Here is a 15,488-nt window from a genome sequence, read left to right as displayed (position 1 = left end):
TATGTTATGCTTCTTATATTAATATTTTGTAATTATTATTTTTTGTTTATAATTTTTTTGTATTGGAGTTTTATGACTCAGCTTGAGGAATAAAAAAAAAAGTATAAAAATTCAATACATTTAAAAGTATAAGTTTTAGTAAAAAAATTAAAATTACACCAAATATAAAATATAAAAATATCATTTATTTTATTTTTTTATAGATTTTTTAAATAAATATTTTACTTTTTAATTATATCTAGATTAACTGCATTTAAAAATTAATTTTTTTAATTAAAATATTAATAAAATTCACTTAAATTAGTTTTTCAATTTTTTTTAAAAGATATATTATTTTTTATTGTCATAAATAAATAATTGAATATCCACAACGATTGTCCATCACCATGCAAACTCTGTCTCGTGACAATCCAGCACCATGCAGACTTTGTCTCATGATTGTCCATCACCATTGTTGCGGCAATAAGATTTTAGATTTACTAACAGTCATTTAGATCCATCACAAGCCTTTTTTTTTTTTTCAACTCTTTATGTCTTTTTCTTTCTATTTTGTCGATAGAAAAATAAAAATTTGTAGAGGCAATTGTCAAAGGGTTCAAAACATACTTTTCTCTCATTGAACTCGTGATTCTTCTGCAATTCTACGTTATTGTAGGCCTCTCTGTCACTATACGAAAATGTCTTACACCTGCTGTATTATTTGACCTTCTTAAAGCTATTATGAGATATCAATTTACTTCTCTCCACTGAAACTAGCATAAAGTCTCACTTTATCTCTCTCTTTCTGAAACTATCATGAAGTATTACTCTACTACTTAAACTATAAAATGATACAATTAAACCCTTCAATAAATATACTAATTTACTCGTTATTCTATCCTTGGCATTTAATTTTATACATTCTACTAATTTACTAGAAATTTCAATTTGCTAATAGTTACTAAATTTCACTATTTGAAGAGAATGAGATTTCACTAGTTGAAGATAATGAAATACTATCAAGTTTTGATTAAATAATATTAAAATTTTGGTAATTACACATATTATAGGATTAATTAGACAACAAATTAATTAAGCAAATTAAATTATCATTAGCTAATTTAAATTATAGTGAAAATCACTTGTTTTTCCAACGAATTCATTGATGACATCTCCCTTTAACTCATAAGTTTTCCATTTACTCGCTAGTTCATCTTTGCATTTAATTTTGTAATTTTTATTTCTTTAGTAGAAATTTCACTTTTTTAATAATTTCACCTAAATATTAAGGTTAAATTTCACTATTTAAAGGTAATGAAATTTCACTAGTTGAAATGATGGTATGTTTTATAATAACGATGACAAGAATCATGAAGGTGGTGGTAATAACAATGGTGGCTTCATAATGGTGACAAGAATCATGAAGGTGGTGGTGGTGGTGGTGGTGACAGTGACGGTGGTGGTGACAATGACAGTGACGGTGATGATGGTTGCAGCAATATTAGTGATGATTGTAGCAATTGTGAGGTTATAATGATGTATGTTGATGCTTGTGTATAAATATTTACAAATTCAATTAGCATTAAATAATTATGAAATTTTATGTGAGAAATTCGCCATAATTTAAATGACTTTTATCCTACAAACTCAATTATAATTGGATTCAAATGGATTGGATAAAGGGTACCGCCTCTTACACCAACACCACAAAATTATGATAATAAATTTTAAATAATATATACTTTACAAAAAAATATAAAAATTATCATTTAGAATTATCTTCACACTATGAAGCATGGGTATGTCAACAAACATGTTATATTCGTATCAGGTAGTTACCAAATTATGAAAAAAAATTTCCCACTCAATTTTAAAATTACTATTAGTTAATCAAGTATATTGAAATTAATTAGGGCAATAAACTAGTTATACAAGAAATTGCACATTTAGCAACTAAATTTTTAGTTGCTAAAAATCATTTTTTAGTCGCCGAATGTAATTCCCAACTAAATATTTTAGTCACCCAATTGGTTGTTGACTAATTGTCGGGAAAAGTATTGGCGACTAAAATTATTTTAGTAGCCAATGAATACCATTTGGCGACCAATAATTTAGTCGCAATAAATTTTTCTATAAATTTAATTTAAACTTTTACCGACTAATTTTTATTCGTAGATAAATTTTGTCAATACTATGTTTTATTTAGTGACTAAAATATTTAGTCACCAATTATTTTTTCCATTATCAGCGATGAATTAATTTCGTAGCCAAACATCTAATTGACTCCTTTGGCGACCAAACTTTTTTGTAGGCAAAAGATTGTGGCATTTTTGGTGACTATATGTTTAATCGTAAAAAATATCGACGCTTTTTTTGTCAACTAAATTTTTTGTAGGCAAAAACTTCAAATTTTGTGGGCTACTACATATTTAGTCATCAAATAAAATTTATTTTTCTATCTTTTTTTTTTTGGCTACTAATTATTTAGTCGCGAAAAAGCTTTTCTTTCTTTTGGCCACTAAATATTTAGTCGCAAAAAAACCTTGATTTTCTTTTGGCTACCAATTGGTTAGTCATCAACAACTTCTCTTCTTTACATGTTTAGTCGCCAAAAACTTTGTTTAGATTTTTTGTATATATTAATTTCGCCTTGTATTATTCTATGCAACATGTACCCTATATATAAACACAATAATAACAATCCAAGAAAATTTAACTTTTCACGTCAAATTCGAAATATAATAGAAATTCCATATAAACCACGCATAATCCAACTTAAAATAATAATTCTATACAAAACAGAGGATTATACAAAAACCATATCTTTTGTATACAAAAAAAGAAATATCCACAATACCATGTCAAATGGTATCTATACCACGACAAATGTAATATGTTCTATGCCAAAAGTAATTTGTATTGTGCCAATAGTTATCGGTACAAACAATAGTAATCCACAAAAAAACAAAGGACAACATAATGACAAATTATAAAAAAAAACGTCCTCCGCATACAAATAAGGAATATCCACAATTCTATGCCAAAAACCATCTGTAAAAATAAAATTAATCATTAGTATTGATTGAATAACATTATCATTTCAAATTATAAAAGAAAATTATATAAAACTCGAATGTATATAATCTTTTCAAAATTGAATAATTATAGTCGTAATCATATGTCGCATGTCCGAACAAGTTTCTCCTCCCAGAATGCAATTTTTCAGTTAATTTTAAGGTATTTTCAACTTTAACTCCCAACCTATGTGTCCTACTCACAGACTGTATGTCCCCATATGTTCTATTAAGGTACGAGGAAGCTGCCCGCACAATCCCCAGAGTGGTTCGAGATTGTTTTGCATTTTCGGCCCTCCAATGGACTTTCTCAACTAAGTTTAAGGCGTTTTTTACTCTAACTCTCAACATACATGTCCTAATTACGTCCCATATGTCCCAACAGGTCGTACTTGTCACGAGCAAGCTGTCGGTGACATCCCTAGAGTAGTTCACGCACTGTTTTTTTATTTTAGCCACCCCAACGCCCTTTTTCAACTAAGTTTAAGACGTTTTCAACTCCAACTCCCAGGTTGTATTTATCACAGGTTGTATTTAAGACGTTTTCAACCTACTTGTCCTAATTACATGTCTATCCCCATAGGTTGTATTTATTACAAGGAAGCTTCCTATGACATCCCTAGAGTGGTTCGTATGCTGTTTCGCATTTTTGCCCATTGGACGCCCTTTTTCGACAAAATTTAAGGGTTTTTTACTCTAACTTCCAACATACGTTTCCTCATTACATGTCTTTTGTCCCCACATGTCGTATTTGTCACGAGCAATCTTTTCAGGACATCCCCAAAGTGGTTTAGGGGCTGTTCCGCATTTTCACCCCCGAACGCCCTTTTTTGACAAAGTTTAAGGCATATAGATTGAAAAAAATTAAAATATTATAGTTTAAATTGAAAAAATTAAAAATTCATGATTTATTTTATTATAAGAGTCAAACCTTGACTCTTTTTCTTCTTCTTTTTTTGTAATTTTCCTTAAAATTGAATTTATGTAAGAAGTAAAAAAACCAATAAAACCCATCCAATTATATATAAGAAACAATAAAAGAATAAGATAAAATAAAGAGAGAAATATGAAATTTACCAAAAAGAGATTGCCAAAATGAAGGTGAGGGTAGGAACAAGATTGGTCATGGCGGTAGCAAAGGTTGCTAAGGTTAAAACCAAACTTTGTGCATATAAATTTTGGGTCATTGCACCCCTGCAAAATGATTTCAAATTACAGCAATAATCATATATTAATATCTTGTTAAAGTTATTTTTAAATCTTAATTGACAAGTAAGTTGAATAGTGTTTCACAAAGGCTCTGTTTGGTAGGGCTTATTTGCAACTTATTTAAGCTTTTAGCTTGATTTAAGTTATTTTGATGTGTTTGGTTCAGCTTAATAATACCGATTATAGCTTTTGGTAAACCAAAAATCAGCTTTTTCTTTGTGTGGGAGAAGAGAAGCTTTTTCTTTTAGCTTAAGCCCGCAATTGCCATTTGAGGGCCAAAATTACTTAAATACCCTTCACCAATTTGAAGTATTAGCAAATTGCCACTATATAAACAACAAAAGGTCACTGTTCACTTTGATAGAGAGAGAGAGAGAGTGGCGATTTCCGGCATGAGAAAGGCGATTCCCGACGTAACGATCGGTGTAACGCCCTCAAAATAATAAGATTAAACCCAACAAATAATACAGGCATTGATATTCAAAAGTTCCACATTCTTTCATTTTCTCAGAGTTTCATTACAAAAAGTATTACATGTTAACAACAAAAGCAAATGTCCTACGGGCTTACAGCTTTCCAAGTTAACACTTGGTTACAACCAAAGAGTACTAACTCATACACATTAAGCCCTTGGCATCAATTTACATATAATACATCAAAAAGAAAACGATAAAAGTATGTCCGCCACTAGCCTCTCAAGCTATGTCCTTGGAGGTGGCATGCTTCCTGTACCTGAAAATGATATTCCCATATAGAGTGAGCCACAGCCCAGTAGAGATACACTAAACCAACCATGGACAATGACTAAAATATTAGCAATTGATAGATGGCCAACACTGATACAATCACATAAATCACATATTTATGTCCTACGACTTATGAGTCCAAATTACTTTTCATTTTCCCTTTTTCAACAGATAGGCATATAAGCACTACCCACATTCTCAACAGATATGTATAACAACAATATCCACATTCACAGATAAGAAAATAAGCTATATCCACAATCTGCAACAGATATGTATAACAACAATATCCACAGATAAGCGTATAAGCTATATCCACAATCTACAACAGATATGTATAACAACAATATCCACAGATAAGCGTATAAGCTATATCCACACTTCACAAAGATAAGCATATAAGCTCTATCTTCACTTCTCTAGACAAGCATATGAGCTGTATCTACGGAGTTCATCCCATATCTTCTCCCAACACTATCCGGTTTAGAGGTACATCCCCTATCTTTCCCTTAACCGCGGAGTACATCCCCCATCTCCTCCTCTACACATAACGTATACAAACACATTGGTTCTATATACAATCACTCAATACATGTAGTTAATGTATTCTATCAACCGTCAAGTTCCATGACACACTTCATTGATTAGTTTCAGTTTGCCTAATCATCATGCATTGTCTACAACAATCACGACTATCCTCCACCGATAGCCCAAAGCAGTTATTTCTAAACAGAAAATAAATGCACAATGGATATTCAATCAACATTTCATTTCCTCACTTCTCACAATTAATTATCCCAATTAATTAAACAATGTAATTAGGTCAATTCCCATAATTAACATCTCAACCCTTAAGTCCCATTTTCATCAATAATTCAACATTCATTCCATTTCTTTATGCCAAACATGCATCTAGGTTTATTATGAGTAAAACCCCAACTTTTGTAAAATAGCACAAAAGCCTCAAACTTTCACAAAATAACCAAACCAACCCCAACATCTCAAAATACCAAAATTTAAAGACAAAATCCATAGAGAGGAGTAGGATATCCCTACCTCAAATCCGGAGCCCCAAAGGAGAAGACGACAAAACCCAACGTGCTCCAAAACCCGAAATTTTCAGATTAAAAAGTAGTCCTCGACGATCAACAACTTTTTTGTAAAGGCCAAAGGTGAGCAAATCACTCCTACTAGATCAAAACCTAGAGAGAAGGTAGAGTTCTAGAGTGAGAGGCTCAACAATGGTGATTTTGGAAAAGTAAGAGAGAGAAGAGAAAGTAAAAAGTGATTTGAAAAGTCACAATTTCGGGACTTAAACCCAGTCTCCCGCTCGAGCGTAAAACACCCCGCTCGAGCGTCACTCACAGACTCCTGCTCGAGCGTCCAAACTTCCGCTCGAGCGCCGGATGCACTCTCCCAGCATTTATACAGAACCAGGCCTCTGCTCGAGCTTCCAACTCTACGCTCGAGCGGCACTCAGACAACCCCGCTCGAGCGGCCAATCCCACGCTCGAGCGTACAACGCTGCACAAGAAAATACTGAATGGGTGTAATCTCCGCTCGAGCGCCAAAACCCCCGCTCGAGCGTACAGGCCAAAATCTGGGCAACTAGTTTTGGTTTCTAAACTCAACCAACCTGTAACAAACCCGCCCAACACATCCTATAACTCAATTACGAAGTAAAAAGGATGTAAACAAAATAATAAACAACTACCAACATCCACGGACACATGTCCGGATCACGGTATAACAAGGGTAAACCCGGGATCGCTATAATCGGCAATTTCCGGCATTGGGAACCAGAGCTCTCTCTTTCTCTCCCTCCCTTCGCCGTTGTGAACCAGAGCGATGCGATCTGAAACCCTAGCGATTTGAAACCCCCTCTCTCTCTCCACGATATGAAACCATCACGATCTGAAACCCTCTCTCTCTCTCTCTTCACGATCAACCCTAGCTCTCTCTGTGTTCTCTCCGATTTTGCAGAGGGTGGCCGACGGTGGCTAGGGTTTGGTATGAATTAATAAATTAAATTATTGTAATGAATTAATAAATTACAAAAACTTAGTAATTTTTATATTATTAATTTGTATTGTAATGAAAAAAAAATCACAATTTTTATTTCACAATTATTGATATAAATTGCACAATTATACAATTTAAATAAAGAAATAAATTGCACAATTTTATTTCAATTAATATTGATATAAATTTATTTCAATCAAATAACTTCTATTAAAAGAATTTTATAATATAAAATTTTTTGGTATTGTAATAAAAAGTATATAAAAAAAAACAATTGTTGCTAATTGATATTAAGGGAAAAAAATGAAATAATAAAAAAAATGAAATAACTTTTATTAAATGAAATAACAATTGTTGTAATGAAATGAAAACTGAAGTAAGAGAGAGATTAACAGCTATTAATGAAATAACATTATTAACTTCTTAATGAATTTTTTTAAAATTAATTACAAAATTACAATTTTTATGTTCATAAGGGCAAAAATGACAATTACACAACAAAAAGTTATTTTACAGCTTATTTACCAAACACTACTCTGCTGTTTAAATTTATAATCCCACAACTGCACTAAACAGGTTACCAGTTTATGTTCACAGCAGTAAGCAATAATCTGTTAAGTTATAATCTATAATTATTTTCTCACCGCTCTACCAAACGGGGTCAAAATATAATTTATAAGGGTTCGAATCTCAACTTTTATGGGGCTTCTAAGAACGTACTTGACAATTACACAATATGTGTAAGATGAGGAATTCATGCACTTGAAAGCTGAGATTAATGGTGACAAAGCTCCAAATACTTTTTTTCAAAATGGGTGTTAATATAAAAAAAAATATTATCAACATATTATTTTGATAAATATGTATATATTTTTTAAAATAACATTTTTATAAATTTAATGTTCATGCGTTTCCCATTAATAGTAACAGAATAAATGCAGGGGGTTACCCAAGTAATCCACAAAGAAATGATTGGCAAACTACTACCCATGTCAGCTTTGGCCTGCTTTTCCTGCAATACCCAAAAAAAAAAAAAAAACAACTTTGTAAGATAAATGAAAAATTATATTTTCTTTAGGTTGAGAGATTTGGATAAAAATTTGGAAAGAGAAAAGAAAAATATGTGTGAAATTAAGTAAAATATATATTTACATTTTATTGATATTTTTCTCTTTTTTTTTTCTAAATTTTTTCACAAATTCTCCTGCCAAATAGAGGGGAGGTGGAAACATACATTGTTACATACATATATCATATTTGTGTGTGGAGGGAAATAAAAAGACCTTTCAAGGAAAAGAGCAAGAGGAAGAATAAAAGCAGAAGCAAAGAGAAAACGATAGGCAATAAAAACAGTCATCTTCATTCCGTCATTGGCAGCCATTTTGTAGAAAATATTAACAACAGCAAATGCAATCTGAACCACCACCATTATCATCGCCGCCTTCAACTCTTTTATACTGTTCCATATCCTCCCCATCATCACCACTACCCTCAATGCAATGTAGAGAGAGATGGAGAAACTAGCTGTGTTCTTAACAACTAGTGAGAGAGGGAGACAGAGGGAGAGAGTGAGAGAGCTGGGAGGTGAAGTGGGGAAGGGATATGGTGGTATTTATAAATGAGGAAATAAAAGTGCAGTGGTTACAAAAGGAAAAAAAATAAAAGAAAAGGTATAGTACTGTTACACTGTGGTGTAATTTTTTTTTTATAAATTAATTAATTATCGTAGGGAATAATTACCATACAATTTTATGGACTGTACTTAGCCTATGTTTGGGAAGTGGGTTTTGGAGCATTTTTGGCTAAAATAGCCACAAAAAATAAAATAAGTTTTTTAGCCCAATAAAATAAAACATAACATTCAACCCATAATCATTACATTCTTTCTCTCACAAAAAATCAAAAAAATCAAAAAAGTCAAAAGTCCTTCCCAAATCAGGCTTTTTGACCCCGGGCTAAAATAGTCAAAAAGCCAATCCACTTCCCAAACAAGGCCTGATGCCTTTTTTGACAACATCACCTTTTAGCTTAAAAGTTTAAAAATTATTAAAAAAATTAAAAAGTCAACAACGTATACTAAAAAGTCAAAAAATTCATTTTTTTTTATTTTTGCATATCTTCATAAAAATTTAAAAAGTCATCCTAAGCCTACTAATTTTTTTACCTCACATTTTAATTAAAAAATTAAAAAGATATTAAAAAAATCTGTTCTCAATCGAGGCTTGAGTTAAGATCCCTGACGCTGTGCTATATCCCCACGTCACCCGCATAGGTTTTACTTTCTCGCAGGTGTAGTTAGTTGAGCGACACGTGAGAGGGTGTAGACGTGGAGGTCTCAGGCACGTCTGTCACTTTTGCATGGCTGTTTTATTATCTGCATGTCAACTCCTTTGCCTGGTGGCTAGTTCTATGCTCCACTACTAGTCTACACTACACAACACGACAGAGTAGAAGCACATTGAATGGTAACTAACACGTGCGAGTAGTAAATGGCTATTGCCACGTGTACGATGCCGGTTAGAGTCGGTGACAATAGACGTCTGAAGTTATTTGGTAGGTTTGAAGAATGATTGTCTCAAAATATTGGTGAATTTACGATTTAATGTTAAGTGATGACCGAATAATTAGGATATATTGGGGGTGTTTGGCCTAAATTATAGGAGTGATTATATTATTTTAATTTAAGAATTTATGGCAGATTATTTGATGTAATTTTTACTTATAGTTTTTAAGTGAAAATAGTTTATATAAATTGAGAAAAATTGATTATTTAGAAGTTGAGAAAGAGATGCTTTTAATTTCTACTTTTTGATTATCAATTTTAAACAGCACCTTCATTTAATGATTGATGAGAAATATTGTTATGTCCATTCTAAAATTAAAAAAAAAAATTCAGTCTATTTTACTTTAAAAATTATTACAAATTTCCCAAAACCACCCTGTAAGCTTGAAAACTGTCTGCCATCGGGTACCTATTCATTCTGACTTTATACAAAATAGCACATGCATATCCTTCTCTCTCAAAATTTTCAACTTTTGTTTTTGTTCTTCATTTTTCCCTTTTTCGGATTGGAAGATAATTGAATCATAATACATCTACCAAAAACAAGAACCAAATTTATCTAGAAACTAGTTCCAAATTTTTAATTTTTTTTTTTATCTACAAACTATCTTCAAAATCAGTAGATAAGCCAAATTGATTTTGAGAGTGTTCGTAACTTGCAGGCAATGGAGGTCCCAAATTTATTAATCAGACAATTAGAGATCTAATATGTTGAGTATAGAATTATTGTTTTAGGATATACTTGGTTAAAGTCTCATTATCACTCTGTTGTTGTATTCTCAATTTGTTATCTTCATATTAAAATAGGATTGTACATGAAAGGAAGTAACAACTTAATATATATTTAACAATTCTATATATCACGAATAAAAAAATCAATCATAGGAATCATATGAACAAATATTGTAAAAGGAATGTCAAGAAAATGTATTACAATTCTTTGGTAGTGGAATGCAATTGTGTTAGTAGAAATGTGTACTTAATGAGATTTAGCTGCAAAATCTACACCTCAAATGGAAAATTATCCAGAAGGCACACATTATAATATGAATTGTTTTTGGCAACATATCTATATACATGAGTATTTCTTGCTCAACTCTCAAAATCATGATTTAATGATTTTGTTTTTCTTTTTGTAGAAGTTCATCACATTTGAGATTTTCTCACTAATTTGCTAGCTCTTTTGGACACATTTCAAGAATAGTGCAAGTTGGTGAACCAAAGAAATTTCCTACCAATTGTTGTGATTCGACAGTTGTATTCTACTTATTTCTTGTTTTACTGATTTTGTGTTTTATCTTGTTAGAAGTTCATCACATTTGAGATTTATGAGATCTCTCACTTTGGTAATTTATATGTGCAAAAGTTATATAATACGTATAAATTATGAAATATATTTAGTGCAATGGGAAGCAAAAATAAGACCACCAAAAACGGAGTGTTATAAGAATAATTACATTTAAGTAATGAGATGTAAACTCATCAAATGAATTTTATATTTTATTTAGAAAGTGTCAAATGATATGATTAATGTTATATAAACTATCACATTAGATAACAATTAAAATAGAGTATTAAAATGAGATTGTCACAGTATTATTAAAAAAAAAAACACTAAAGAGAAAGAGAGAGAGGAAGAGAGATTTATTGGATGATAAAAAAAGAAAGAAAGATAGATACAACCCCCCAAACATATCAACTACCAAAAACTGACCAAAGATCTCCATACAAACTCCATTTTTTTCCCATATCACACCTTGACACTAAATTTTGATTTAGAAAGAACCCATAACCAAGAAGTCTCATCCCTTGTTTGAGCTCCCTCATTGCAAATTGCACCTCAAACACCATTCCCAAAAACTCACTCACTCCTTTAGTTTTTCATTTTTGTATCGTTATCATCCCTGGTGGCATGTGCAACGGGTGTGACATATGCATTTTCAACTGGTACTTTGGCAACCACATCTGATATGGGAAGTGCCTCAGATTCTTCTTCTTCCGTCCTTACTATCTTTGGTGAGGCAATTTTTGTTTCTGAGATCTTCTCCGTTTTTGGTGACTCCTTCACTTCTTCGCTCTGGCATAACCAATCAAGACAGATGTAATTTCATAACCAGAGTGATAAATTTTGGCATAATGAATTTGATTCCTGATATCATATGCTTCTCAATTTGAAATCTCATTTTTAATACATCACCATGTGTGGTAATCACAAAGACTATAAATACATGTATGTCATCACCATTTTCAATACTGCAATCACATACACAGAGAGAAAGAGAGAGAAAGAATTACAGACAGAGTTGAATCATGGATGGTCCAGGCGCCCGAAACTTCAACGACGAGCGGGTCATCCCGCCTCCTCAGGTTACAGACCCATTGATCCAGGCACCTGAAACTCCAAGAAAGCGGCGGAGGCTGGCAGAGGCAGATGACAGTGATCGGCCTAGGAAGAGGAGGAAGATTGATCGGGTTGGGGATGAGTAGAGTCCAAATCCTTTGTTGCCGTGGAGCCGAAAGTATATTGGTCTTTTTTTTTTTTTGCCTTTCTTTCTTTCTTCTTTTCTTTTCCCATTGTCTTCTCTCTCTGAGCTAAAAATTAATCAAAAAGACAATGGGAAAAGAAAAGAAGAAAGAAAGAAAGGCAAAAAAAAAAAAAAGACCAAAATACTTTCGGCACCACGGCAACAAAGGATCTAGACTCTACTCATCCCCAATCCGATCAATCTTCCTCCTCTTTCTAGGCCGATCACTGTCATCTGCCTCCGCCGGCCTCCGCCGCTTTCTTGGAGTTTTGGGCACCTGGATCAATGGGTCTGTAACCCGAGGAGGCGGGATGACCCGCTTGTCGTTAAAGTTTCGGGCACCTGGACCATCCATGATTCAACTCTGTCTGTAATTCTTTCTCTCTCTCTGTGTGTCTGTGATTGCAGTACTGAAAATGGTGATGACATCCATGTATTTATAGTCTTTGTGATTACCACACATGGTGATGTATTAAAAACGAGATTTCAAATTGGGAAGCATATGATATCAGGAATCAAATTCATTATGCCAAAATTTATCACTATGGTTATGAAATTACATCTATCTTGATTGGTTATGCCAAAGTGAAGAAGTGAAGGAGTCACCAAAAACGGAGAACATCTCGGAAACAAAAATTGCCCCACCAAAGATAGTAAGGACAGAAGAAGAAGAATCTGAGGCACTTCCCATATCAGATGTGGTTGCTAAAGTACCAGTTGAAAATGCTTATGCCACACCCGTTGCACATGCCACCAGGGATGATAACGATACAAAAGCGAAAAACTAAAGGAGTGAGTGAGTTTTTGGGAATGGTGTTTGAGATGCAATTTGCAATGAGGGAGCTCAAACAAGGGATGAGACTTCTTGGTTATGGGTTCTTTCTAAATCAAAATTTAGTGTCAAGGTGTGATATGGGAAAAAAGTGGAGTTTGTATGGAGATCTTTGGTCAGTTTTTGGTAGTTGATATGTTTGGGGGGTTGTATCTATCTTTCTTTCTTTTTTTATCATCCAATAAATCTCTCTTCCTCTCTATCTTTCTCTTTAGTGTTTTTTTTTTAATAATACTGTGGCATTCTCATTTTAATACTCTATTTTAATTGTTATCTAATGTGATAGTTTATATAACATTAATCATATCATTTGACACTTTCTAAATAAAATATAAAATTCATTTGATGAGTTAACATCTCATTACTTAAATGTAATTATTCTTATAACACTCTATTTTTGGTGGTCTTATTTTTGCTTCACATTGCACTAAATATATTTCATAATTTATATGTATTATATAATTTTTGCACATATAAATTACCAAAGTGAGAGATCTGATAAATCTCAAATGTGATGAACTTCTAACAAGATAAAACACAAAATCAATAAAACAAGAAATAAGTAGAATACAACTGTCGAATCACAACAATTGGTAGGAAATTTCTTTGGTTCACCAACTTGCACTATTCTTCAAATGTGTCCAAAAGAGCTAGCAAATTAGTGAGAAAATCTCAAATGTGATGAACTTCTACAAAAAGAAAAACAAAATCATTAAATCATGATTTTGAGAGTTGAGCAAGAAATACTCATGTATATAGATATGTTGCCAAAAGCAATTCATATTATAATGTGTGCCTTCTGGATAATTTTCCATTTGAGGTGTAGATTTTGCAGCTAAATCTCATTAAGTACACGTTTCTACTAACACAACTGCATTCCACTACCAAAGAATTGTAATACATTTTCTTGACATTCCTTTTACTATATTTGTTCATATCACTACAAGAAAAAACACTTTTGGTGACCACCTATTTTTTTTTTTTGGTTGCAAATAGTCCACTTTTTGCGACTAAAATCTAACTTTTGGCGACCACAATTTTTTGGTCACGAAAAATCACCTTTTGGCGACCAAAAAAAAAGTTAGTCGCGGAAAGTATACCTATTGGCGACCAAAGACTTTTTTGGTCGCGGAAGATCACCTTTTGGCGACCAAAAAAATGTTGGTCGCGGAAAGTATACCCTTTGGCGACCAAAGACTTTTTTGGTCGCGGAAAGTATACCTTTTGGTGACCAAAAAAATGTTGGTTACGGAAAATATACCCTTTGGCGACCAAAAAAAAAGTTGGTCGCGGAAAGTATACCTATTAGCGACCAAGGGCTTTTTTGGTCGCGGAAGATTACCCTTTGGCAACCAAAGAAAAAAGTTGGTCGCGGAAAGTATGCTATTGGCGACCAAAGGCTTTTTTGGTCGCGGAAGATTACCCTTTGGCGACCAAAAAAAAAAAGTTGGTCGCAGAAAGTTATGGCGGGATAATTTTTTAAAAAAATGGATACTACTATAATTACATGCTATTTTTCTGTTTAGGCATTAAAATTTTTATAAAATAATATATAACCCAATTTTTATGGGTTATATATTTTCTCTACCAAATATGAACAAGAAGCATGTTATTGGCAGAGTGGATTAGGTGCATGGTGACTCCTTGGTCAGGAGTTCAAGTCTTAAGCAGCGCAAAAGAATTAATTTTTTTGGGTCAAGGCGCTGACTTTTGGCGACCAACTTATCTTTGGTCGCTAAAAGTTCCCTATTGGCTAATATGAATTGGACTTTTCGCGACCAAAAAAGTTTGTCGCCAATGGTCACTTTTTTTGGTCACTAAAAGTTCCCTTTTGGCTAATATGAATTGGACTTTCCGCGACCAAAAAAGTTGGTCGCGAATGGTCACTTTTAACGACCAAAGGCTTTTTTGGTCACAGAAAACTATCTGTCACGAGGCTTTAGCAACCAACTCGCGACCAACGTATTTTGGTCGCGAAAAGGTTTTAGCGACCAAATATGGTACTTTTCGCGACCAAACATGTTCGTCACGGAAAGTATTTTTTCTAGTAGTGTATGATTCCTATGATTGATTTTTTTATTCATGATGGAATTTTTAAATATATATTAAGTTGTTATTTCCTTTCATGTACAATCCTATTTTAAATATAAAGAGAACAAATTGAGAATACAATAACAGAGTGATGATGAGACTTTTTAACCAAGTATATCCTAAAACCATAATTCTATACTCAACATATTAGATCTCCATTTGTCTGATTAATGAATTTGGGACCTCCATTGCTTGCAAGTTACGAACACTTCAAAATCAATTTGGCTTATCTACTGATTTTGAAGATAGTTTGTAGATAAAAAAAAATTAAAAATTTGGAACTAGTTTCTAGATAAATTTGGTTCTTGTTTTTGGTAGATGTATTATGATTCAATTGTCTTCCAATCCGAAAAAGGGGAAAATGAAGAACAAAAACGAAAGTCGAAAATTTTGAGAGAGAAGGATATGCATGTGCTATATTGTATAAAGTCAGAATGAATAGGTACC

General features: G+C 32.7%; 1 protein-coding gene across 1 annotated transcript; it reads right to left on the bottom strand.

The window, feature by feature from the left end:
• Positions 1-1,347: 1,347 nt before the first annotated feature.
• Positions 1,348-8,507, bottom strand: LOC145791216 (WAT1-related protein At5g07050-like). Its single transcript, XM_082871535.1, has 4 exons — positions 8,314-8,507; positions 7,980-8,042; positions 4,131-4,247; positions 1,348-1,528 (listed from the first exon to the last, which is right to left on the bottom strand). Exons 1-4 carry the CDS (start codon positions 8,505-8,507, stop codon positions 1,348-1,350), a joined length of 555 nt encoding a protein of 184 aa, XP_082727661.1.
• Positions 8,508-15,488: the final 6,981 nt, after the last annotated feature.

The sequence above is a fragment of the Camellia sinensis genome, chromosome 5 (assembly GCF_055761805.1).
Source record: "Camellia sinensis isolate YWXY chromosome 5, ASM5576180v1, whole genome shotgun sequence".
Taxonomy (NCBI): Eukaryota; Viridiplantae; Streptophyta; class Magnoliopsida; order Ericales; family Theaceae; genus Camellia; species Camellia sinensis.
Note: the sequence above shows the minus strand (reverse complement) of the source record. Positions and strands in the feature narration are given on the sequence as shown.

Coding starts and splice junctions, on each gene's coding strand:
- LOC145791216 (XM_082871535.1), bottom strand. CDS start 8,507: ATGGGGAGGATATGGAACAGTATAAAAGAGTTGAAGGCGGCGATGATA. Junction 8,043..8,313: donor CTTGCTCTTTTCCTTGAAAG/GTCTTTTTATTT, acceptor TGGGTATTGCAG/GAAAAGCAGGCCAAAGCTGA. Junction 1,529..4,130: donor ATTTTGGCAATCTCTTTTTG/GTAAATTTCATA, acceptor TTTATACACAAG/CATCAACATACATCATTATA.